At 54.4% G+C, this 24,591-nt stretch overlaps 1 protein-coding gene across 1 annotated transcript; it reads left to right on the top strand.

The window, feature by feature from the left end:
• The first annotated feature begins 3,210 nt into the window (after positions 1-3,210).
• On the top strand, positions 3,211-15,633 carry WNT10A (Wnt family member 10A). The gene is made up of 4 exons (XM_033112348.1): positions 3,211-3,798; positions 4,823-5,085; positions 11,880-12,259; positions 14,516-15,633. Exons 1-4 carry the CDS (start codon positions 3,686-3,688, stop codon positions 15,011-15,013), a joined length of 1,254 nt encoding a protein of 417 aa, XP_032968239.1. The 5' UTR covers positions 3,211-3,685; the 3' UTR covers positions 15,014-15,633.
• Positions 15,634-24,591: the final 8,958 nt, after the last annotated feature.

Here is a 24,591-nt window from a genome sequence, read left to right as displayed (position 1 = left end):
GACGCCTGGTAGCTTTAGTACATTGTAAGAGTACACTGCAATCTTCCAACTTTAGTCACATGTTAGTGGTCCATCTTCTGTGACCAAGCCCAGCAGGAGGCTGGGAACTGTCATCTGTGAAGGGTAAGAGTGATGGCCAGAGACGCACCATTTTGACCATTATCCTGGTCCCCGTTAAGCTCAGAAATGGCCCTGCACTCTTCCACTGCTGCCTGGTAAGGGGGTTGGAAGCAGAGCTCAGAAATGCCCCATCACATCACCCCGCCTTGCTCACCCCGTTGCTCAGCCCCAGGCAGAGTCTGAGCCATCAAGGTTTCCCGCTGGCTGAGTGGTGAGGGACATGTGGAACTGGGGAATGGGGGAAGAGCACAGAGATGCCCCAGATGTGTGCGTGACCACATCAGGAACAGCCAGAATGCAGGCAGATGGGCGGGGAGGCCGGCTGGAAGGCCCAGGATCAGCCTGAGGCCGAGGGCTCAGGAAGCATTTCCCTTTCCCTTTAATGACCAAATATTAAGAGTTTGGGAGACTGAAGCAGCAAGCTATGCCCCCTTACCTTGCTGAGGGGGTGGTCCCTAAGACCCAAGCAATAGGACAAAGATCCCTTACCAGTCTAGGACTCCTTCCCTGTCTTCTTCACCAAGACAAACTTGCTGGCTCACCCAGCAGGACTGAGCCTGGCCTGCGCTGGACTAAGGCTGTGAGGGTCCCACCTGTTCTCACCCTGGTGCCTCTCCAGCCCTCCCTTCTCTGCAACCTCCTCCAGAGTCACCACAGCTGGAACCATTCTCTGAGCTGCCTTTCATCCCTGCTGCTCCCCCCACCCCCAGTGGGCCCTGTAATTGTGGTCTCCCAGCGGCGGCTGTGGGGGCTGGGGCTGGGCTGAGGGCCAGAACCCAGGGCAGGGCCAGGGCGGAGCACGGGGGCTGCTGATAGGGGTTTGCCCATGTCATGGATCATATGGGGCTGGGACTCCCATTGCAGGCACTCCTTCTGGGCCTCATCTCCCCATGTGCCAAGGCCTGTGCCTCCATATGCCCTCTCCTGCCTGTGCTGTGGAGAGGTGCCCCAGGCTTGGGCACTTCTAGATCCTCCTGACATCAGGCCAGAACCACACCTGATGTTTGAGCACAAACAAGGCTTGGGCATCGTGATTTGCCTCGAGGGGTTTTCAAAGACAGGGTCTTCTCTGTCTCTCCTGTACAGCTCTATACTTCATAAACACTGGAGGGTGGGGGAGCAAAGAGACCCTCCCTCATTAGAGAAAGAACAAAGGGAAAAAAATCAGCTGCTCAAGCAGGTCAGCAGCGTTTCTCAAATGTGGTCCTCACGAAAATCACTTGGGATACAGGTTATAAATGCAGACCCCAGGCTTTGCCCTGGGAAAGGCTGATTCAGAGGCTTGGGGCTAGAATCAGTGTTTCCCTCAATGGCCTATCCCAGGGGAGGCATATGATGCATGGATCATGGGAAATGCTAGTGTGAGCACTTGACAGGGAGTATAAGGAGGGTAGGAACCCATTCAGGGTGTCGTGTTCTCAATTGGGTGTGTTCCTGATCCTTTCTGGGCCTCAGTTTCTCCCACAGCCCTTGGGGGCATGACTCCCCACCTGGCTTATCCTTGCTGGTGTCCTCTTCCACCCTGGGCTCATACCTCCTTCCTGTGTTGAGTCTGGTCCTGCCCTGTCTATCCCCAAACGCTTCCCAAGCTCTAATCCCAAACTGTCCCTGTGCCTGCAGCCTGGTGGGGGAGGGTGGGGAGGGCAGGGGGTAGTTGGGGTCAAACAAGGCTCTGGTTGACGCAGACTGCTTCCTGCCCCTGGCTGTTTTCCTGTTGTCCAGCCAGACTGCTCCCCCCACTGCCCCAACCCCACCCCCAGCAGCCTCAAGCCCTTAATTCCTGACAGCTGCGGTGGCTGCAGGCAGCGATGGGGGAACGAAGGGGGGAACATGCTGTCAGCCTGCTGTTGCTCAGGCTGCCCCCACCACCTGACAGTCTGGGGACAGGGAAGGCCCCACCCCTCGCCTCCAATTCCCCAGGGATGGCCAATTCCAGGAAAGGGCCCCTTTTGTCTCAGAGCCCAGAGGCTTGGGTAATTTGTCCTTAAATCAGGAGGGGTTCTCTTCAGACAGAGGGGGCAGTGAGGTTGGAAGGGGTGTGTGTGTAGAGGAGGATGTTACTGCCACAGTGGGAGTAGGATTCACTGTCAGGGCCCAGGTTAGAACGTGAAACAGAAGCTGGCTCCTCTGTCCCCAACCCTCTGGCTCTCAGGCCCTTTTCTGGGTCCAGTACACTCACCCCATATTGAGATGAGCCCAGTGTTCAGCTACTGTGGGAGGATAGAAGGGATTCCAGAGAGGAGGCTGGTGTTGGGGAGCTCCCAGAGGACCAAGTAGAGGTGGTAGGGCCAGGACAAGCAGTACTCAGTGTTGGGGCTGCTCAGAATCAAGAGAACTGGGTTTGGTTCCAGCTCTTTCACCTACTTGCTGTGTGACCTTGAGTAAGTCATGCCCCTCTCTGAGCCTCAATATTTTCTTGTGAAATAAGATGACCTCAAAGCACACTTTTAGGATTCAAAGACTCTCTAATCCCTCTTCCCAGGGTTTGCCGCCCTAGGGTGCTCTGCTCTCAGACAAGCATTTACTGCTGGAGTCTCAGCACTTTTACCTTCATTGGCTAGATGAGATGTCTAGATGAGATGGACCTCGTTAACCTCATTTTACAAAGGGGCAGGAGGTGGCTCAGTGAACAGTAGGCACCTGTTTAAGGTCACACAGCGAAGGAGAATGAGATCCAGAGGCTGCCAAATCCCTTTGCAGGACTCCACACCTGCCTCACCAGCCAAGCCTGGGAAGTCCCTCCTGAGGTGGGGGAGGTGAGCAGAGGGGCCAGCCCCTCCTCTCTAGCCTCTGCAGGTGTGTATATTGGGGGGGGGGGTGCCGCTCCCCAGCAGCTGCATCTCAGCCAGGCACCCACCCCACCTCGCGCGACACAAACCAGCACGCCCCGCGCACTGACATCTCCCTGTGCCTCCGCGCACTGACCCCCACACCTCTCCTTCTCTTGCCCTCCGCGCAGCCGCTCCCACCCAGAGTCCTGAGCGGACGCAGTGTCCTCGAGACGCGTGCATGCCTCCACACCCCCTGTCGTGACGTCACGTGGGGTAGAACCTTGAGACATTCTGGGGGGGAGGGGAGGCGGCGGAACTCCCCGAGCCAGGACAGTCACTCACTCTGGGCGGTGGGGCCGGGCACAGACAGCGCCGCCCCCCCCCACACACACACCCTGGCCCGCCTCACGCCCTCGGAAGCGCAGGCTCGCGGCTCTGCACTGGGGGGCTCCCCGGCACCCCAGCCTCTCGTCCCCAACCCACAGCACCTCCCGGCCCCCCTTACCCTCTAGAGGCACCCGGAGTTGTCGCAGGGGGGCCTTGGGAAATTCCCCGGACCCCCGTGCCAAGAGGTGCCCGGTGCGCCCGCCCGCCACCCCCCCCCCCGAGGGCGGTGCCCGGGGGCGCTGCCCCATGGAGCGGGGAGGCGCCGTCTGCTCCCGGAGCCGTGACCCGAGTCGGAGCTGTGTGTCGCAGCCGCCCCGACCCCCGCGGATCATGCGCCATCGCCCCTGGCTCGCCGGTCCCGCCGGGCTGTGAGCCCCCCACTCCCGGCCCGTCACGGCGCGCGCGCCATGGGCAGCACCCACCCTTGTCCCTGGCTGCGGCTCCGACCTCGGCCCCAGCCGCGGCCCGCGCTCTGCGCGCTCCTGTTCTTTCTACTGCTGCTGGCTGCCGCCGTGCCCAGGTGAGACCTCACCTTATGCTCCGCCCTCCCGGAGAGCTGGGACCCCCAGTCACAGGGGCCTCTGGTGCTCCTACTGGGGCAGGGGACCCTGGAAAGAGGGAGGGACAGTATGGCAGGAAAGTCCTGGTGCCCAATGAAAGACAGTGCCCTCATAGGAAGGGGTTGAACTGGTGACAGAATATGGGCAGTCCAGGGAGACAGGGCAGTGCCCAGGAGAGTGATGGCTACTAGAAAAGAAGGTATGTGTGTGTGTGTGTGAGGGGGAAGCAAGTGCCAACCTGGAGTCCTTGCTGTGCTGGGGGAATGCACCCCCACCCCAGGAGTAAGCTCAAACTGCCCTGCTCCACCCTGGAGATGGCCCCCAGGCAGGGGCAGGGGTTGGGGGCTGGAAGGGTGTAACCCAGGTGGAGTCAAAGAGAAACTGCAGCCGGAAGGGTTCACAGAGTGTGTGTGTGTGTGTTTTCAAGTGAGCCCAGCAAGCTGTGTTGTAAACAGCAGTCTGTGTGTGCACATGTGTGTGAATGTGAGAGCTCATGGATGAGTATATGTTAAGATAAATACATATGTGTATCTTGTGCCTTTGTGTAGGTGTGTGTAACTGTCTGATGAAGTGTGCATATATGTAAGTGTTTCCGGGTCTGTGTGTCTACCTTGATATGCAGAAGTGTCTGTGAGAATATGACTGTCTGAAACATGCCTTCAGGAATGGTCTCCTGGGGAGTGCTTCATATGTGAGCATCTATGCCTGGGGATGTACTTATAAAATATTGTGTAAACAGGCATTACGGTTGTGTGTGCATTTGTACATGTTAACCTGTGTGGGTGTGCAGCTAGGTGGGTTTTGTTGGAGGGAATGATGGTGAGAAGGTCAAGGAAAGGAGAATGCTTTAGGGGCATACGAATGGGCCCAAACTTCAAAGGCAAGGGTTGGAACAGAGGAATTGTGGCCTTTGGGACAGACTGTGTATTGTTAGATGGGGTCCTCCTAGCCCCTAGACACTCACCCACCCCCACATGCCTGCAGGTCTGCACCCAACGATATTCTGGGTCTCCGCCTTCCCCCGGAGCCGGTGCTCAACGCCAACACAGTGTGCCTGACATTGCCTGGCCTGAGCAGGCGGCAGATGGAGGTGTGTGTGCGCCACCCTGACGTGGCTGCCTCAGCCATCCAGGGCATCCAGATTGCCATCCACGAGTGCCAGCACCAGTTCCGGGACCAGCGCTGGAACTGCTCTAGTCTCGAGACTCGAAACAAGATCCCCTACGAGAGTCCCATCTTCAGCCGAGGTAGCTGCCCCTCTGCCCCACCCATCCAGCACTTCCACTCCAACACCTATCCACCAGCCATCCCCAACCCACTCCCTCAAGTTGGCAACCTCCCCCGGTGCCCATCTGCCAGCCATGCTTCTCTCCTGCCTCTGTCTGGTTTCAGAAAGACACAGGGGGGCGGACAAATGTGGCAGATGTGGCTCCAAGCTGCGCTGTGTGGGCTGAGGGAGGTAGGTTCCATGCCTGAAAACTGGACTCCTGGGTTATCCTGCCCTGTCATTGACGCTGCATATCTCAGGCCCAGGAAATATCTATAGCTGTCAACTGCCTCAGTTTACCCCCTACCTAGCAAACAGCGTTGAGGTTGGAGAGCCTGTGATAAAATAACCAGAATCAGCATGAATGGGGTCGGGGACTTTTGCCAAATGATATAGGTGAGGGAAGCCTGGGCAGGTAAAAGTTCTGTACTTCCACAGCTCTTTCAGGCAAGGTACACCACCAACCTCTGTTTCGTCCTGGCCACCCCAGAAAACCCTCTCTGAGTCAGAGGTACTGGGTGTGTGCATGTGTGCCTCCTGCCCAGCCCACCTTGCGGCCCTGCCAATTTCTCTTCCCCTCACAGCTCAGAGAAGCCACAGTGCACTCCTGTCCTCCCTCCTGTCCCCAGGGCCCACCTGTGTAACCCCTAGAGTGGCTTGGGATGGAGAGAGCTGGAGGTTTGTCACTCATTTCCATTTACACCTACCTCCTACGTTGGCATCTTAGGCCTAGACTCGGGTCTTTTGAGAAAGACGGGGGTCCTGCCTCCTGGATGGGCCTAACTGGGCTTCTATCTCTCCTTTTCCCAGCTGCTTGAGTGGGACAGTATGGGGACCTGGCTCCTTGGGACTTGTCCAGTTCTCACTTGACAGCGGAGGAGGAGAGGGGTGCCCCTCTATCCTTTGGCCTTGAAGCCTGAGGCTTTCGGGAATCAGACCCCAATGGACCCTCAACTTCAGAGAGAACTTAGGAAGCCAGGGCCTTTCCCTTTTTAACAGGACACCTTGGAGTACCCCCTGGGCCCCCAAGTCAGGGGCCACGCCAGCCTCCGTCAGCCCCGCCCCGCCCCCGCGCGCTCTACCTCCTGCCTCCCCCGCGCGCCTGGGGCACTCTTTCTCCCTGGCGGAGCCCAGCCCGACGCGTGTGGCGGCATGCAGCCGCGAACTAATCCCCGCGGGCCCCGGCAGACGGCTCCCGGTCCCAGCCGCTCTCCAAGAGGGCACCCCCACCCCCACCTGGCCCCGCGCTCCCGCCTCGCCCTCCGCGCCGCCCCGAGCCTCCGCAGCGGTCTGAGAGCGGTGGCCCTGGACCCCGGCGGACCGGCCCCTCCTTGGCCAGCGCTGCGCCCCGCCCATCCCCGCCTGGCGCTGGCCGACACGAAGTGACAGGCCTCGGCATTGATCGTGCCCCGGCCAGGCCCAGCCGGAGCTCTCCCGCTCCCATTCCGGGTTTCTAGGTCATCCGTGCTCCCCAAAGCACTGATGTCCCTCCAGCGCTCAGACCCCGGGAGTGTGGACACAGTAACCCTCGCTTCGGGGGAGCTCTTCACCCCTCTCCCTACCCTCAGTATCCCCTCTCCCCCCCTGGTCCTGCCGTCCCCTCTAGACTGAACCCAGGTGTTCTAACGGCCAAGCCTGATGAGGCCTGGGTGGCCCTAATGGAAGACTTGGGGTCTTTTGACACCGGGGGCGAGTTCCACTGAACCATGGAACGGCGCGGGGTTGGCACGGCGCCAGGCACTATGGGTTCACCTGCAGTTTAATAAGCGGGAGGTGAGCTGGGGGGACTGTCGGGGGAGAGGTTAGGGGTGGAGGGGGAGACTTGCCAGGGCTAGCCGGTGTGGGGCGGCGCCCAGCTCGGGGAGGGGGCGGGACAGCGGCTCCTGGGCTTGGGCAGGGGTGCTGGGCTCCTTCCTTTGGCCTCAAAACACTTTCTCGTACCTCTGCGGCTTCTGTTCCCGCATTGAAACACCTCACTTCTACCTCTCCCGCCAAGGAGGGCACTCTGGACTTCTGGAAAATATTGCCACTCCCCCGTCCAAGGGCCACCATTGCGGCACCTTCTTCACTGCACCCACGGTTCACGCTCGTGGGGTCATTTCTTGGCAATCTTGGCTCATCATCTCAAGGACTAGCTAAATTTAAATCCATAGGACCACTCTTGGTGGCAGCCAGCCCTGGTCTGGGCCCATCCTCTAGTCTCCCTTCTTTTTAAGCTATGGCTTGTCCATTGTGATGGCAGGTGATTTCAGTTTCCCCTCAGGGGAAGATCAGGGTGCTGAGCCCTCTTCTGATTGCCAGTGGAGTTTCTTAAATGTGCATTCTGCTATGTTTAAAATTCAGAGGCTGCTGAGAGGAGGCGGCCCCTTGAAGCTTCCATCTTAATGCTGTTATCTAATTGTCCTGACACGGTCCCTGAGATGGGTTGGGCTAAAGGGATGGGATTCCTAACAGGAGAGAGAGGGAAGGGAGATTGAGTACTTAGAGTGGGTACTTAGGAAGGCAGAGCATACAATAGGGCTTTCCCTAGCCAGGAAGAGGGTATGGGGGGCTGGAGCCAGGGGTGGGGGTGGAGGTGGAGGTGAGGGGCAGGGAGAGGGGCCTCTAGGGGGCTAGAAAGAGTCAGAACAAAGCTGTGAGTATTGCCCAATCCAGACCAGCTGCTTTGCCCAGCCCAAGGGCAGCTGTGACCTAAGTGCCAAGGGCACTGGTATCCCCAGCTTTTTGTTCTAGGACCCAGACTGTTGGTATCTGGGCAGGTGGGGTGCTGGCAGAACATCTGCTAGAGGAGAGCTCTTCAATGTGAGGACTAGAGAACCCATCCATCTCCCACTCAGGATGCAGGGACCTGAGGGAGATTTGAGGAAGGGGCTGCTTCAGGCTGGACGTGGGCCCTGGAATGAAAGGTGATCAGAGGACAGGGAAAGGCTTGAGGGAGGGGAGTGTAGTATAATAGATTCACACAGCAGGTCCTGAAGCTCCCACAGTTTAGGTACTGCCCTCCCTAAGGCCCAGTCCCATTGAGAATGGGTGGAAAAAGGGGGCATGAGGCAAGAGGGCAAGCCAGGCTCCAAGCCCAGGAGAAGCCAGCAATTTGAGAGTCTAGCCTCTGCTCTCCAAGGCCCTGGCTCTTTCTTCTCCCACTTCTCCCACCAAGGAGTCTTGGTTTAATGCCTAGGTCTCTAGGACGAGGGTATGTGGTGGCATTTCAGGTGGGGACACAGAGGCAGAGGCAATCATACCCCGGGACCACCTGAGGTCCCATTATTCTAATGGCACCCAGTGAATCAGCCAACACATATGAAGTACTTGCTGTGTGTCGAGCGCTGTTCTAAAGCACTTTGTTTGTACATTAGGGTCCTCAAACAATCCCCATGAGGTAGGTCCTATTATTATCTTCATTTTACAAGTCAAGCTAAGAGAGGTTGGGTAACTTGCCATTAATTGCACAGCTTGTAAGGAAGCTGTATCAGCAGGACTCAAATGCAGGCCACCTGACCGTAGAGACTGCACTCAACCCCCTGCCATACATACTGCCTCCCAAGCTACAAGGCCATCGTGATCTCTCACTGTGTGCCCAGAGGTGAGCTGATCCAACGAAAGGGTAGTCCAAGCAATGAAACTGACATGCATGACACACAAACACCAACCCATGTTTGTGGCGTAGCCACATTCAGTGTCATCCTTAAGAGTTCCCACATGCACACAACTCCGTCTCTCTCAGCCCAGGCACAGGAGCACACACAGCTTGTTTGCACAGAGGGAATGAAGACCAGACCTTTCCTCTTTCCTCCCTCTTTGATTCCAATGGGCGGGCCTCAAGCTTTTCTAACCCCTCCTGGTTCCCACTGGCTCCTGAATCTTCTCTCCTCCACACTCCCCTGTCCTCCAAACCTCCTCCCCCAGCCCCTTCCTGGCTGTTGGCTGCGGCCTGTCGCAGCAGCTGACTCCACTTAGATGCTGGCAGTCCCTGTCCCAGATCAAAGGCAGGGCGGCTAATTGTGCGTCTTAACGAGTCCCCTCCTCAATGCTCCGGGCAGCCCAGCTGGCCAGGGCCCCACCCCTACCCCCCTCCAGCTGGCCAGATGGCACAGTGCCTGCGTCTGCCCCAGACAGTTGGGGCCAGGACCGAAACTGGGGCCCTGAATGGGAGCTGGGGGCAGATCCAGTGGGTTGGACTTCTCTGAGACCTGGATGTTTGGAACAGAGGGTGGCCATGCAAACCCTGCCGGGTCACACTTACCTGAGGCAGTGACAGTTGCCAGGAGCCATGGGATGGTATCTTTAACTGCCCGGGGTAGGTAGGGGTGTTCTCTACGAGCTGTGGGCTACATTTCTCCATATTCCTCCAGGCCTGCATTTGAATGTAACAGAGCCCGGAAGATGATGGTTGGCCTAGAACATTCCCCTGGACCAGCCTCTTGCTTTCTCCTGGGGCAATGCATAGACAGGCCATTGTAATAGGGAACTGAGCTACCTGGGTTTCTTACTCAGCAGCCACTCTTCCCTGGAGTCAAATGTCCATCAGCAGAAAGTTGTCAGGCTGGAGAGCTGGGAGAGCTGGGGCTGGGTCCAGCTCCATAACCGCTGTGAGCCTGGGCACCCCCCTTTTGCAGTGTGTGTGCATGTGGGACAGGGAGATTTCTGAGGCTTAGGCTGCCTCTGAAAGGTCTGAGTATTGCCATTGCCCTAGGAGCATGTCGATGACTCCCTCAGGAATAAGAGAAGTGCTCAGAGTTCCACAGATAAAAGGCAATGGATAAACACAGGGTGTGCTCCCCATTTTGGGTCTGCCCTCCTTTCCCTTCCAGAGCAGTGTCTACTCTCCTGCAGCTCCCACCAATTCTGAGGAGCCCCTTTGAAGGCTCCAGCCCAATCCCCATCTTTTACTGTTTGATCATAGCTGGGCTTCTTCTAGAAAGGTCCCAAGATGCCATGAGATGGACACTTCGTGTCTGCTTTAGGGGCTTCTGCCAGGCCGGGTGATTTATCCTAGAGTGGGTCATGCTGGACTCTATCCCTGATCAGGGAAACAAAAAACAATGGCCGAAACTGCAGCAGTAGTGAGTGAGTTAAGACAGCAGGAAGAACTTCTCAATAATAGCTAATGTTTATGTAGTATTAGGTTGGTGCAAAAGTAATTGCGGTTTTTGCAATTATTTTTAACCTTTTAAACTGCAATTACTTTTGCATGAACAGAATATTCAGTAGAAGTAAGCTATTATTCTAAGCACTTGAAATTTACTAACTCATTTAATTCTTGGAACAACGATGAGGCAGATAATAATAACCCTGTTTTACAGATGAGAAAACTGAGGCACAGAGAATTCAAGTCACTTGGCCAAAGTCATATAGCTATTATATTAACATCTAGTAAGTGGAAGAGCCAAGATTTCAACGCAGGCAATCTGGCTTTAGGGTTCATATTCTTAACTACTACTACACATCTTGGGTTATGTTTTGCTTTGTTTTTGGTGGGGCATGGAAAGGAGGACAGGGCCCTGTGATTCAGACAGTGAGCATTAGGGGGAGGATTGGGCTGCATCTCTGTCCAATCCTGGCTGGCTCTCTGGGGTCTGTGAGGCCTCCAAAAGCATGTCCTCCCAGCCTTTGATGCTAGAATGGGAGGACCCAGAGCATTTCCTCTGACTCTGGCCTCCCCCAAGGCCATCAGCCTCTGGACAAGTTCCCCAACAGAGGCCCATGGCCCAGGTGGATTCTCCTCCTCATGGGGGGGCTACTGTTGCTCCAGGCTTCTCTCATTGCCCACACTCTCTCAGGTTCAGAGGCTGGTCAGAGACTTGTAGCAGAACCTGCTCCTAGCTAGTCCTTTCTTGGACACAGAATAAGCAAGAAGCAGCTTGTGGGTCCAGGAGACTGACACTTCTCCACAGGTCGGCTTCCCCCTGCCACAGGCAAGACCTACCAGGACCTTCCCAGAGCAGAGCTAAGCTGGGAACACCAAAGAGGAAAGCAGTGTAGATAAGTCAGTGGCATCAGGGAATCTTTGTGCCCCTTGAACATCGCAGAAAAAGTGTCTGTCTTAGCTGCCCTTCCCGCTCCATGTTCTCACTACTATATGTGTGACCCCGTGCAGGGCAGCAGCTCACCTCCGGCATCCTTCAAACAAACTTCAGCTGACCTAGACTGACCACAGGTGGCTGGGCAGTGCCCTTTGCAGGGAAAGGGGAAATTCTGGTTCATTTGTCCGCCTCTCAAATCTGGCCCTCAGAGAATGTTCTATGGTGGACCTGAGCCGGGAGGCACCAGGCAGGCAATCTTGGGGCCTGGAGTTTTAGGAGGACCCCAGCTCCCCCGACTTACCCTTCTTCCCACTAATGTTTCCTGCGGCCTGCAATTCCATCACTGCTGATTTATTCTTTAGATTACATTTTGCCTTCTTTCTGCAGGCTTATTTTAAAAATGCAATATCACATGACAGATAATAGATTAAGTCCCTGATCTTAAAAAGCGTGTTTACCAGATGCTTTCTGTCCAACAGTACGGATGTAGACACAAATTCTGAGCTTCCTAAGGGTGATGTTAATGAAACAGGGAAGGGAGTGCAAAAAGGAAGGTTATGGGGGCGACCTCCACCTGTGCAGAACTTCTGGTGTGACTTCTGGGCCCCTTTGACTCTCTTCCCTGTTCCAGATCGTCCCCAAACACTGGGCTTCAGTTTCCCCTCCGTATGGCGAGAAGGTTGGGCAGGGAAGACAGAGGGATGGGATATCAGGGCCGCTCAGAGCCTGTTTCCTGGATCTCTACCTGCAGGTTTCCGAGAGAGTGCCTTTGCCTACGCCATCGCGGCAGCCGGAGTAGTGCATGCGGTATCCAACGCTTGCGCCCTGGGTAAACTGAGGGCGTGCGGCTGCGATGCATCCCGGCGCGGGGACGAGGAGGCCTTCCGTCGGAAGCTGAACCGCCTGCAGCTGGACGCGCTGCAGCGCGGTAAGGGCCTGAGCCACGGGGTTCCTGAGCACCCCGCCCTGCCCCCTGCCAGCCCTGGCCTGCAGGACTCCTGGGAGTGGGGCGGCTGCAGCCCCGACGTGGGTTTCGGGGAGCGCTTCTCTAAGGATTTTCTGGACTCCCGGGAGCCTCACAGAGACATCCACGCGCGCATGAGGCTCCACAACAACCGAGTGGGGAGGCAGGTGAGAGCCACTCCCCAACCCCTTCCCCTGCTCCAAATCCCTCTGCCTAGGGCCTCTCCCCTACCCTACCGCAGCCCTCTCTCCTCTGGGGACCACACCACTCCCCCTAACTCAGCAACTTTCTCATTGCCCCCTCCTAATGCAGTCAACAAACATACCTGAATACCCACTGTGTGACTGGCATGGACGAGGCCTGGAGATAGAAGTCAGAAACACCCCCTGCCCTCCCTCCTTAGCTCATCCTCTGTTTAGCACCCTGCTCCGCCCATTTCCTCTGGGAGCCCGTGGAGGGAGACTGCATTAGAGTCACACCTCTGGGGTCTAGCTCTGCTATCCTGTCTCCTCCTTATAAAGGGGGAAGTTTGGACCAATCAGCTCTCATGTTCCATGATTCTGTGATATCCTCTGCTGCCATCCTCCTCCTCTCACAACCTTCTGGGCAGAATAGGGAATTCCTCAAAGAGAAGTTCCCAGGGGCCACTGTGGAACCATTCCAGTCGCCTTCCTCCTTTCTCCTCTACCTTCAAATGTTCATACTACCTCGGAGGTCATTCATTTGAAAGGAAAAATTGGGGGGGGAGGAGGAAGGAAAGTAATAATAGCCTGCCTTTATTGTTTACTACGTGTTAGGAATGCTTTATTACAGATTAGCCTATTTAATCCGTCCAACTACCTATGAGGGCACTGTTATGAACCTCAGGTTAAGATATGGGAGCTGAGGCACAGAGAGACTAAACTTACCCAAGGTGACGGAAGTAGTGAGAAAGGGGGAGAGGCAGTTGAGCGCTGAGGCCGCGCTCCTCGGCTTACAGGGTCGTCTACACGGTGTGCTCACCGCCATCATGATGCCTCAGCCCTCATGCAGCTTAGCACCCTCCTTTCCTGGTTATTCAGCTCCCACCACGCCCTTCTCTCAGCCTGCTCAGGCCTTCCCCTCACTCTGGCTGGCACTTTCTCCCGTCCATTCCTGGCCTCTGAGCCCAGGCTGGTTCACCTTCTCCTTCCACAAAGACTCCAAGCTGAATCAGCTCTTCCCATCCTGACTTAAAAGTGAGGTAAACTGAGGCCTGTCGACCCTCAGGTCATGTCCAGCTCCCACCCAGCCCTGCCCTGTCCATGCAGCTCTTTTCCCAAGCTTCGGGACTATCCCAGCCCATTCCAGCAGTGCTTCCTCCTCCTCATTAAACTGGTTAATTAATGGCTGCTGCCTGTGGGAAGCAGATGTTCTCGAGCTTTGGCCAGGGGAGGCATTGGGCTGGTTCCCACGTGGTGCTGACACTGCAGGCTGTGCAAACAAGCTGCAGAGCCCTTTAAAACGTGGAGGGGCAGGGTCCGTCTCTTATGGACCTACTGCCCAGGTTGGAGAGCCCCAGATCACTGCTCTCCCTGTTTGAGGTGTGGTTTAGGAGTGGAGTGGGGGAGAGGACGATGTGGTCAGCTTCCGCCAGGGAGGGCCTGTGGTGAGGCTGCTGTGAAGAGCTTCTTTGGGAGGAGACTCGAGAGCAGGTTGAGAGCTGGGCAGGGCATGGGTAGGTTGCGTTCCAGTACCTACCTCTTTTAGGTCTGGGGATCTCTCTCCACTTTCGTTGGGTTGGGGGTCTGGCTCTCTGGGTTTTGTTCCCATTCTGCATTCAGGTAGAGCCTTTGGGCCCTTTTCGTGTTCACCGTTTCCTAGGAGAAACTGTGCCACTCAGCATTGGGCAGAGTAAGCCCCAACCAGTATAATGGGGGGAAGGGGTGTCTCTCCAGACGGGTTGCAGGGCCTGGAGGAGGAAAGGGGCTTTCTCAAACTCCCTGCAGCCCCCACTCACAGCCTGGAGCAAGGCCAGAGGCTTTGGGGCTGGGTGTAGTGGGGCCGGCAGCCCCTGCTCCTGAGGGGTGGAAGGAGAGGGAATTTCCCTGAAGATCTGGGATCCCCCCTCAGGAAGCAAGAGCCTCCAGCCCCAAGGGCCCCCTGCAGGTGCTGGGGAAAGTGGGCAGGAGAGGAGGGGAGCAGGAAGGAGGGAATTCCCCCAGGCATGGCCTGGTGGGAGGTGGATGAGAGCAGCAGAAGAGCAGGCAGAGATCTCCTAACTGCCTGGCTCAGAAGCTGTGCCACCCCTGCCTCCCAACCCCTCTTAGGGACTCAGCTTTTGCCTCTGTTCAATGAGAGTTGGTTTCAAAAGCCTCGTATTCTCGCGGGCCAGTGTCTTGTGTTGGAAGAAGGGCAGTGGGCCTGGGCACGGGCGTCACTCCTCACGGTGCCTCCCTCTGCAGGCGGTGATGGAGAACATGCGGCGGAAGTGCAAGTGCCATGGCACTTCAGGCAGCTGCCAACTCAAGACGTGCTGGCAGGTGACTCCGGAGTTCCGTGCGGTGGGGGCGCTGCTACGCAGCCGCTTCCACCGCGCCACGCTCATCCGGCCACACAACCGCAACGGTGGCCAGCTGGAGCCCGGCCCCGCGGGGGCACCCTCGCCTGCTCCGGGCGTTTCTGGGCCACGCCGCCGGGCCAGCCCTGCCGACCTGGTCTACTTTGAGAAGTCGCCCGACTTCTGCGAGCGCGAGCCGCGCCTGGACTCGGCGGGCACCGTGGGCCGCCTATGCAACAAGAGTAGTGCAGGCCCCGACGGCTGTGGCAGCATGTGCTGCGGCCGTGGCCACAACATCCTGCGCCAGACGCGCAGCGAGCGCTGCCACTGCCGCTTCCACTGGTGCTGTTTCGTGGTCTGTGAGGAGTGCCGCATCACCGAGTGGGTCAGCGTCTGCAAGTGAGCACAAGTCTCTCTTCCCTGAGACTGGCCCTCTGCCACTTGTGATCTTGGCCTGACAGTGTCGCCTTGGCTTCCAGGAAAGGACATTGGACCACATGATCTTATGGGAACTTCCCAGTTCTGAGGGTCGTCAAGTTTGCAATTAAGGGACAGTCCAGGCCTGCCTGGACCCTACCACTTACTTCTGTGGGCTCCAGGACTGCCCTGCCTTCCCATCCCCTGTCCCAAGCTCAAATTGCTCTGTTGGGCTGGGGATTGCCCCACACACCCTAGGGCAAGTGTCAGCCTGGCAGCCCCAGGCCTGTTCTCCTTTCATCGCTTCACCTCTTTCTCTGAAGTGGGAAGGAATGAATGGAAGCTGATGGGCAGGAGGAGGAGGACTTAAAAGGAGAAATGGACATAATTGAGCTGCAGTGATTCTAGAGAGGCCCCCAGACATCCTCCCCCACAGGTCTCTGCCCCTCATCTTTCAATTAACAAATAATTTATTTTGCACTCTTTGTGGCCTGGCACTCTGCAGGGGGTGAGGGGTGCTGGGGATACAGATGTGAATAAGAGACACAGCATCTGCCTTCTTGGAGTTTACGTTCTGGCTGGGGGAGATGGACAATAAAGTCAAACAAGGTCATTTCAGACAATGCTATGTGTGATGAATAAAATAAAGCAGGGTACTGGATGTAGAGTGATTTAGGGGGCCCCACTGGGCTCCTTTAGATAAAGCCATTGGTCCAAGAAAGCCTCTTGGAGTTGTGATACGGGCGCTGAGAGCCGTATGATGAGGAGAGCCATGCACAGATTTAGGGTAAGTGCTTTCCAGGCAGAGGCCACGTGAGTGCAAAAGCTCTGAGGAGGAACAGCAAAGAGGACAGTGTGACTGGAGTGAAGAAATGAAGGGACAGATTAGCAGGAGAGGAGCTGGGGGTGGTGGTGAAGGGTCACATCACATGTCCTTTTAGGCCAAGGTAAGGAGTTGGGATTTTGTTTAAGAAGAATGGAAACCTTCAGAGGGTCTCTAGCAGGCGAGTGTCATCATCTGATTCCCACATGGATTGCTGTGTGAGGAACTGGCTGAAGGGGGACAGGTTGACAGTAGGGAGGCCGGTTAGGAGACCAGAGGCATCTTCCAAACAAGAAATGAGGCCCAGACTGGATGGAAGCAGGAGGTGTTGACAAGGAGCGGATCAGGAACCCTCGATGCCAGAGCTCTAGCAGTCCACCTCGTGCCTGCACCCTCTGCCACAAGCCAGGACGAGTGGCGGTGCCCAGCAGCACCCGTCCGCCGAGACAGGAGGTACTCGGAGAGGAGTAATCCTGGGCAAGACCCAGCTCAACCCAGCCCAGCGCCCCGGGGAGCAGGTGGGGCTAGGAGGTGCGGCCGGGAGGAGGGTGGCGGGGGAGGGCGAGGAGACTCACTGTCTGGATTCTGGTCTCTCTGAGTCCAGGCAGGGGAGGCAGAGTATATAAGGCTGGGGGTGGGGGGGACATTTTTCCTGGCCCTCTTGTACCCCCAGATCCCCAACTCAGGTTGCCCTTGACAGGTCAGCAAGCGTCCCCCTCCATACCACCATGAGAACACTGCTGAGCTGGTCCAGTGTTGCACTCTCCTCAGCTCTCAGATTTGATGTTTTTCTGAAAAAGGCCCTCAAGGAGAAGGGTGGTGGAGAGGAAGGTGGGATCAGGATCTCGGGAAAGAACACTTCACCGACTTCGTCCAGGCTTTCTGCTGCTTGCCGCTCGGGATCCTGCTGTTTGCCTCAGTTCACCCCAGAATGGCACACTTCTTGATGAACCAGACACGGATGAAGTCTTATTCTCCTCCCCAATGGCCAGCCTTCATATCCCCCATATTTCCCTAGCTCTGTCCCATGTATCCCTACCCTTGGGGAAGGGTGAGAAGGAAAGGATGCATCCCTGAGGTGCACCAGTTGGAAGATTTGACCCACTAATTTGTCCTCAGCTCCCTCCCCTCCAATGCCTTCATCCCAGCAGCTCCCAGACACGCCTAAAGAAACATGGCCTTCCTTCCATATGTTCAGCTCTATTGACTCTGTGGAATACAGGGTTTCTCTCCCATCCCCCCAAAAGACAGCCCCACAGGCATGCAGGCGGGTGAGAGGGTGAGAGTCCCTGGGGAGGAGGGGTAGGCAGGAACAGCCAGACACACCTGCCTCATTCCTTTCCTCTTGTTCACCTAGGAGAGAGCTGTGGGGGCTGGGTTCCCTGCCCCCTTCCTCCCTTCCATCCCAGGGAGGAGGAGAGAAGGGGGGAATGGTGGCCTGGGGGGGCACTTCCACCCCCAGCCCCCCAGCAGTGTCCACTACAGTATTACCTGTGGCTTCCCCCTCCTCTGCCTTCCAGGCTTAAGAAGACAGAGCTGGGGGAGGAGACACTGACGGTGTGGGATATAGGGTCAGGATTGGGAGAATGAGACAGGAATTGTAATACTGCAGAGCATGCTGCTTCTAGAGGGAGGGGCGAGCAGTGGGGTGGGGCAGGGGGGCTGGACACCAGTCCAGTTAAGTCATGGTGATCTGACATATATTAGTCTGATCTGTAAAGGAAGAGAGGAAAAGTTGGGGAAGGAAGAAATAGGGTGTTGCCCATCTTCACCCTCTCTCAGGCCAGAAGCTGACTAGAGTCCTGGGACCAAAGCTGGACTCCATAATTGAACAGGCAGGGGTGTGTGGGACTTGGTAAGGGCCCCGAAGGGAGATGTGGAGGTGATGAAGGACAGGAAAATGGGGCCCAAGAGGCACTGGGCTTATGCATACTGGCTGAAGGTCCAGGCAGGAATTAATACGCTGATTTCAAATAGGGGCAAAGGGCTAACATACAGGGTGACAGTGGAGGTAAATGGAAGAACTTGCCCAAAACTTGGAGACCAGAGTTGAGATTTGGAAATGAGAACAGGAGGTGGACCAAAGATCATTCAGAGGGGAAGAGGACCATCTGTACCCGCCAACACCTTTCACCTTGATGGACACTGAATTGTTCCTTTCCTGGCAGGAGGAAAAAACAATATGGTCTAATGGAGCCTGGATGGTCCCAAAGGGAGGAAGGGAAGGAACTAACAGTATGAGGGTGGTGGACAGATCAGCAAGCAGTGGTGGAGCTAAGGGTCAGGGAGAAGCAGCCAGACTAGGGTGGGGATCAAAACCCAAGCATCCTGCTTTTCAGTCGCCGAAGGTCCCAGGGTCAGAAAAAAAGAGCAGAGAGGCAAAGGTAGAGGCCTTGGGAGCTGTAGGGGGGCCCCAGTGGGTTCGAAGTAAGGTCCGGGGCATCCGGGCCCTCCCCTTCTTCCCCAAATTAAGGCGCCTGCAGCTAGCCCCCGGCAGGGGGCCTTCCACGTTGGAGTTTGGCCAGGCCCTAGTCCCATACCCCCTCCTCCGCTCCCCCCCCACTTCTCATGTGGTTGCCGGCAGCTGCCTGCGGTCGCCCCAACCCCTGCGCTCAAGGCACGGGGACTTTCCAACAGGGGAAAAAATGACTTAATGAGAGTGGGAGCCGGGGGCGGGAGGGGACAGGTCCCTGTAATCACCGCTCCGCTGTGGGGCCTGCGCGCCTCCGGGCCCTTCCCGGGCTTCCTGCAGCCAGCGCCCCTCTCGGGCTCTGCTGGGGGAGGAGGTAGGGCTATCGAACAGTGGTGATCCCTTTTCAGGTTCCAGGCTCCCTGGAACCCCCGTCTGCCTTTGCTCCCTAGGCTTGCAGTGCGTGGAAGCTGGAAATGCCCCATGATCCCTTTCTGGACTTGGTCCTTGAAATTGGTAGGGGACTGTCCCTCCCAGAAGCCAGGGTCCTCTGCTGGTGGATTACAGGGGTGAGGGATCTGGAGAGCCCTCTACACTTCGCGGCTGCGCACTTCGAAACGCCCCCGGTTCCTGTGGCAACCAGGGCAGTCGAGGTGTGTCCGCGGGGCTGGGAGGCGCCCACACCCCCTTTTCTAGCCGCCCTCAAGGCCAGGCCCCGCCGCTGCGGTACGCGGGGGTGGGGGTGTGCCGTTACCATGGCAAGGGTGCGCTAGTAGGGCACATTCTTCCCCAGGGTGGGAGCGCCCTAGGGATACGAGAAGGGGGGTGACGGGGGCGGCAGAAAGAGGAGGGTGGGGGTCAGGACGAGGGAGGAGACTCGGACAAGACTAACCAGCGCTTCTGGGGTTGGGAGTTTGGAATCTGCTCCCCTCCCCCGGCCTAGCTCTCCAGGGACGTTCCGCTCCTCCTCTCGCACTCTTGCTGGGGTTCAAGCCCCCCAACCCCCAGTTTCCGGGGAAGGGATTCCCGATTACCGACCCGAAGGTCTTTTGGTTTCCTCCGAGGCCAGGATCTCCGAGCTAAGTGTCCGTCCCCTTCCCCCGAGCGGAGCTGCAGCCCAGACTGCGACCCGAAGCCCTGCAATTAAGCCCGTTGGCCGCCCCTGCGCTGCCCGCCGGTCCTTTCTGCCAGGCAGGGCCTACACCGCCAATTACAGCAGCGCGCAGCAGCTGATTACCCCGGAGTCCGGGAAGAGGCCGGGGGTTGGGGCGTGAGGTGTGTGGAAACAGCAGGCAGGTCAAGGGGGCGGGGTCGCTGGGGTTGTCCTTGGCTAGGGGTCCTTAGTTGGAGCTTCAGGCTGAAATCCTCTAGCGGAACTTCTCCGCTCCAGACAATAGGAGGAGAATAGCTCTACTAAGTGTTCTGTCCTGCTGTGCCTCAGTTTCTCGCTCCTGGAATGCACACCGCACCCAGGGCAGAAAGAACACAGTGTGAGTGTGTGTGTGTGTGTGTGTGTGTGTGTGTGTGTGTGTGTGTGTGTTGGAGCGTCTGAAGTCGAGGGCTGGGTACTCAAGAAGCTCAAAGCCCTCAAGGCCCGCTCTTTCCCGCCGCAGACCGTCGCGTGGGTCTCTCCTGGCCCGAGCCCCACCCCATGGACTCGGCTCTGTCTTGCTAGCCCCAGGGCCACTGCCAGCCCATACCTCTTTTGTGCCACGCAGAAAACGTCGCCTTCTCTGGGCGGGAGACTCCCCACTTGTGCCCCACAAGGGGAGGTAATCGGGAGCCCGCAGTGCAGCGACAGTGGGGCAATCTGCCACTACCCTTGCCCCCTGCTACCCCTTCATCGCTCTCCCCCCGCCTACGGGTCTGCAGAGGCTGGGGTATAGCTCGCGTCTCCCGCGGTCCAGCTGCCCACATCTGGCTTGCAGCTGGGACCCGCCCACTGCGAACTGCTGCGGACCCAGCGCCCTCTGTTGGTGCCCAGCAGCGGCGCACCAGCTTTTGCACCTGGACTGCCCTCCGCTGCCGCCGCTGGTGTCCTGGGGTCTCGCTCTGTTTCGGTGGGTTTTGGTTTCACCATTCGGCTCCCCTTGTCCTTGGATACAACCTTGTGTCGCTACCAAATCTGACTCCTCTAGGCCCTTTGCTTTCCGCCGGCCGCGGCCTTGCTGACTCTCCTCGGTCCCTGCGCGCCTAAAACCTTGTTCCACGAGTTAACTAACCACTCTCCAACCTCCCATCTTCTCTAGTCTTCCCTGCTTCGACCGCAAGGGCTGCGGCGCGGTCTCTTGGCGCCCAAGATAAAAGTCCGCAAATAGGAACATGATAACATAAATCACCGCCCATCTGCTAAATGGAATTCCTCGCAGTGTTCTTAAAAATGAGGTAGTTGAAGTATATTTAGTGACTGAGACAGTGTCAGCTCTATCTGGGGGTGCCAGATATAAAACAACACAAGGCAAGATCCCTCCTTTATTGCAACACAATTATGTGATTTGCATTTAAAAAATCAAAAATAGGCAGCAAAACGCTAACATTATTTTTGGATGATGGGATTATAGGTGGTGTAAAATTTGTCTCTTTTTATCTACGTTTTTCATTTGCCTATAATGAACATGTATTACTTAGGCACAATAATAATTCCACATCCAGAATATTTTTATTCAAAATGTGATCATTGAATTATATCATTAATTTTCAATGAATTAATCATTGAATTATATCATAAATTTATATATCATACATTTAAGAAAGAACCCTTTTATGACCAGGAATTAGGGAGACCTATCCTTCTGACAAGAGCTAATATGATTATGTCATTGGGATTTTCTTCTTAAAATCTTAGTGATTTGTAGTGAAAGCAGGTTCCAACCTCTGAATCTCATGGCCCAGGGAACCTGCAAAGCTGTTAGAAAGGTCCTCAAATCCATATATACATCCAGTATTGCTGTGAAGGGAATAGCTGATTTATTTTCCATTGTACTGCATATGTATAAAGCTGCTGCCATAATTATCAATATAGAAAAAATTACTCTTAATGCCTTTTTCTCAGTCTTGATCCTCTTCGATGTCTTTGCAACACTACACATCATTAACTGTCCTCCCCTTAAACATATTTAATCCTTTGGTGCACATGTTTGATATTGCACTATGTGGCCCTCCTCTCATTCTCCATTGCCTCAGGGATATCATTCACTCTTTTTTTTTTCATTCACTCTTTCTTTGTCTGTTTTTCTTTTTCTTTTGTTGTAACAGAAAAGTTACAATAGTACAAAGAACTTTCCCCTGCCAGGAACCACTTGATAGTAAGTTGCTACATGATGCCCCATCACTCCTAATACTGGAGTGCATATTCCTTATAAATAAGGACATTCTCTTACATAACCTAATACAATACTCACAGTCAGGCAGATAGCATTGATACATTACTACTATCTGACTTCCAGACCTGACCTATTGACTTTTCATCAACTGGCCTAATTATGAAAAGATCCATTCCAGAATTACTCATTGCATGTAGCTATCATGTCTTTCTAGTCTCCTTCAGTCTGATATAGTTCATAAGGCTTCCTTTACTTTTATGACCAGGACAGTTTAGAAGACTACAGACCTATTATATTGTAGAATATCCCTCAATTTGGGTTTTTCTGTTATTTCCTCATGGTTAGATTCGGGTTATGCATCTTTGGCAGCAATATTACAGAAGCTAGTGTTTTACTCATTGCCTCATTATATTTTTTAAACTTTTATTTATTTCAAGTGTGTTTTTCCAGGACCCATCAGCTTCAAGTCAAGTTCTTGTTTCAATCTAGTTGTGGAGGGTGCAGCTCACAGTGGCCCATGTGGGAATCAAACTGGCAACCTTGGTGTTATTAGCACCACGCTCTAACCAACTGAGCTAACCGGCTACCCCCACCTCATTATTTATTTTGATGATCAAAATTTCCCAGATTTGCCCAGTGGCCAAGCTGGCTTCTGTCACCATAATTCTTTGAGTACTTCCGAGATCTATCAATCTCCTCATGCAGAAAATCATGAGTTTACACAATGCCTTCAATTCTAATCCAACACCACAGGATTTATTCTAATTGTATCCCTTTCTATTTGTGTAACTTCCTTCTCCCTTCTTGTTGGACTAATCCTTTTGTAAGTAACCTATTCCCCGCCACTGCTGCTGCCCACTTCACTCCCCCACAGATATTGCCCTCCTCCATCTTGGCCATGATAACCTATGCCAACCTAATGTAACTATCTGCCCCCATGTGATACTTCACTTTGCTTGGCCCCACAGCATGGCTTTTGAGCTAAATCATTCAGAAAGTCAGGCAGGCAGAAAGGCTGAGAACAATTTTCCTTTCTTGAAGTTTTAAATAGAATTCTCAATCCTCTCTATTTGGTAAATGGCAACTGCTCTTCCAGCTATTCTGGTTCAAAACTCTGGAGTCATTGGACTCCTTTATTTTTCTGGTACCTCACATCTAATCCATCAGCAGATCCTGTTGGTTCTCCTTCGGTTTATATCTAGAGTCTGGTCACATGTCACTTCCTCCGTTATTACCATCCTGGCCCACACCTCCACGGTCTCTTGCTTGAATGACTGCAGTTATCTCCAAATTGGTCTCTGCTTCTGCCTTCACATATCCCCAGTCTATTCTATCTGGAGCAGCCAGAGTGATCCTTTTAAAGTTAGTCAGTTAATGTGCCCCCTCTGCTCAAAACTCTACAAAGTCTTCCTATCTTACTCAGAACAAGAACAAAAGTACTTAGAACAATTTACAAGGCCCTACAAAATCTGGCTCCCACTACCACCTTCATCTCACCTCCTCCTTCTCTCCCCTTCATCCATTTTGCTTCACCACCTCCTGGCAGTTCTTTGAACAAACCAAATTGTCCTGCCTCAGGGCCTTTGCATTCGTTATTCTCTCTGCCTGTGGTAGATTTCTCCCAGATAACCACATGGATGTTGCCTCTCTTCATGCAAGACTTCACTCAAATATCTACTTGCAAGAGGGGGCTTCACACAACATCTTGTCTAGAATAGCAGACCACCTCTTACTTTTACCTTGCTTTATTTTTCTTCATAGTATACATCACATGTTTGATATATTTGTGTACTGTCTGCCTCGGCACTCTATAGCAAACTCCATGAGAGCTGAATCTCTCTTTTGTTTTTTTGCTGAATTTCTATGGCAAGAAATGTACTGAGTACATAATAGATACTCAATAAATATGAATGAATGAATGAATGAATGTCTTTGGTAATGACTACTAAACCGTCTTTAGGCCCAGCCTCCCTTATTAGGATCTTTCTTGAAGTTCTGGCTGCCCGCTAGACCTGCTTTGCTGGGTGTCTGTGGCACCACAAACTAAAGCTTTATTAAGGCAGTTTAATTATGTTATGTATGTACTTGTTAATTTAAGGACTGACACTTTATTTTGTTCACTGTTCTCTTCTCAATGCTTAGTACAGTGGCTGGCATAGAGCAGAATTTTAATATTTGTTGAATATTTAAATGAATGATTTCCCCCTCCTAACTAGTTCTCCCTGACTTGATTATTTCTCTTTGTAACATCATCATTTTCCTAGTTACTAAGGCTTAAAACTCCTGACAGCTTGGAATTTCCTTTCTTTTCTCTTTTCCACATTCAATCAGTGGCCAAAACCTGCCCATTCACTTACTTCAATGGCACTGTTCATATTGTAATTCATCACACACCTCAAATGTCACAACAGTGTCCCAACTGGCCTCTCTCATTCCTATTTCTCTCTCTTCAGTCCATCTCTATCAGATTTTTTCTATTTCTCTCTCCCATAAAGTGCTCTGATCATGTTGTTTCCTCTGGCTGAAGCTTTCAATGAGTCTTTGTATCAATTAGGGTTCTTAATTGCTAGCAGAAATGGACTCTGGTTCACTTAAGTAGAAGAGGAATTTACTGGAATGAAATCAGACCGTCACAGAATTGACAGGAAGCCTCAAGAATCAGGCTTGGGAAATAGGCAGGAACCAAGAGAAGGCAGATAACCAGAACCTCAGCCGGGTCTTACCCCAGGAGCAGCCTGATGAGGGGGCTACTGCCCCTGGGCTCGGGGTGGGGCCATCTCTTGCACAGCCACCATGAGATCTGGCTGTTGCTCCCTCTAGGTTGAATTATAAACAGTCCTCTGCTTCCTGGGTCACTTACTGCAGATTCATAGTCCTGAGTAGGATCATTGATTGGACGTACTTTTGAGGTCACAGTTCTGTGACCTTTCTCCCACTAAGACTTCCAATAAGGAGGGTCCTCCAACACAGGAAGGAGGCTCAGATGTTGGGCAGTTGGTGATCCCAGT

This window comes from Rhinolophus ferrumequinum, chromosome 8 (assembly GCF_004115265.2).
Source record: "Rhinolophus ferrumequinum isolate MPI-CBG mRhiFer1 chromosome 8, mRhiFer1_v1.p, whole genome shotgun sequence".
Classification (NCBI taxonomy): Eukaryota; Metazoa; Chordata; class Mammalia; order Chiroptera; family Rhinolophidae; genus Rhinolophus; species Rhinolophus ferrumequinum.
This window is presented reverse-complemented; position numbering and strand designations above follow the sequence as displayed.

What these genes read in the sequence shown, in the direction of transcription:
- WNT10A (XM_033112348.1), top strand. Translation starts at nt 3,686, where the DNA reads ATGGGCAGCACCCACCCTTGTCCCTGGCTGCGGCTCCGACCTCGGCCC. An exon ending in CTGGCTGCCGCCGTGCCCAG is followed by an intron (nt 3,799 to 4,822) that starts GTGAGACCTCAC and finishes ACATGCCTGCAG; the next exon opens with GTCTGCACCCAACGATATTC. An exon ending in ACAACCGAGTGGGGAGGCAG is followed by an intron (nt 12,260 to 14,515) that starts GTGAGAGCCACT and finishes CTCCCTCTGCAG; the next exon opens with GCGGTGATGGAGAACATGCG.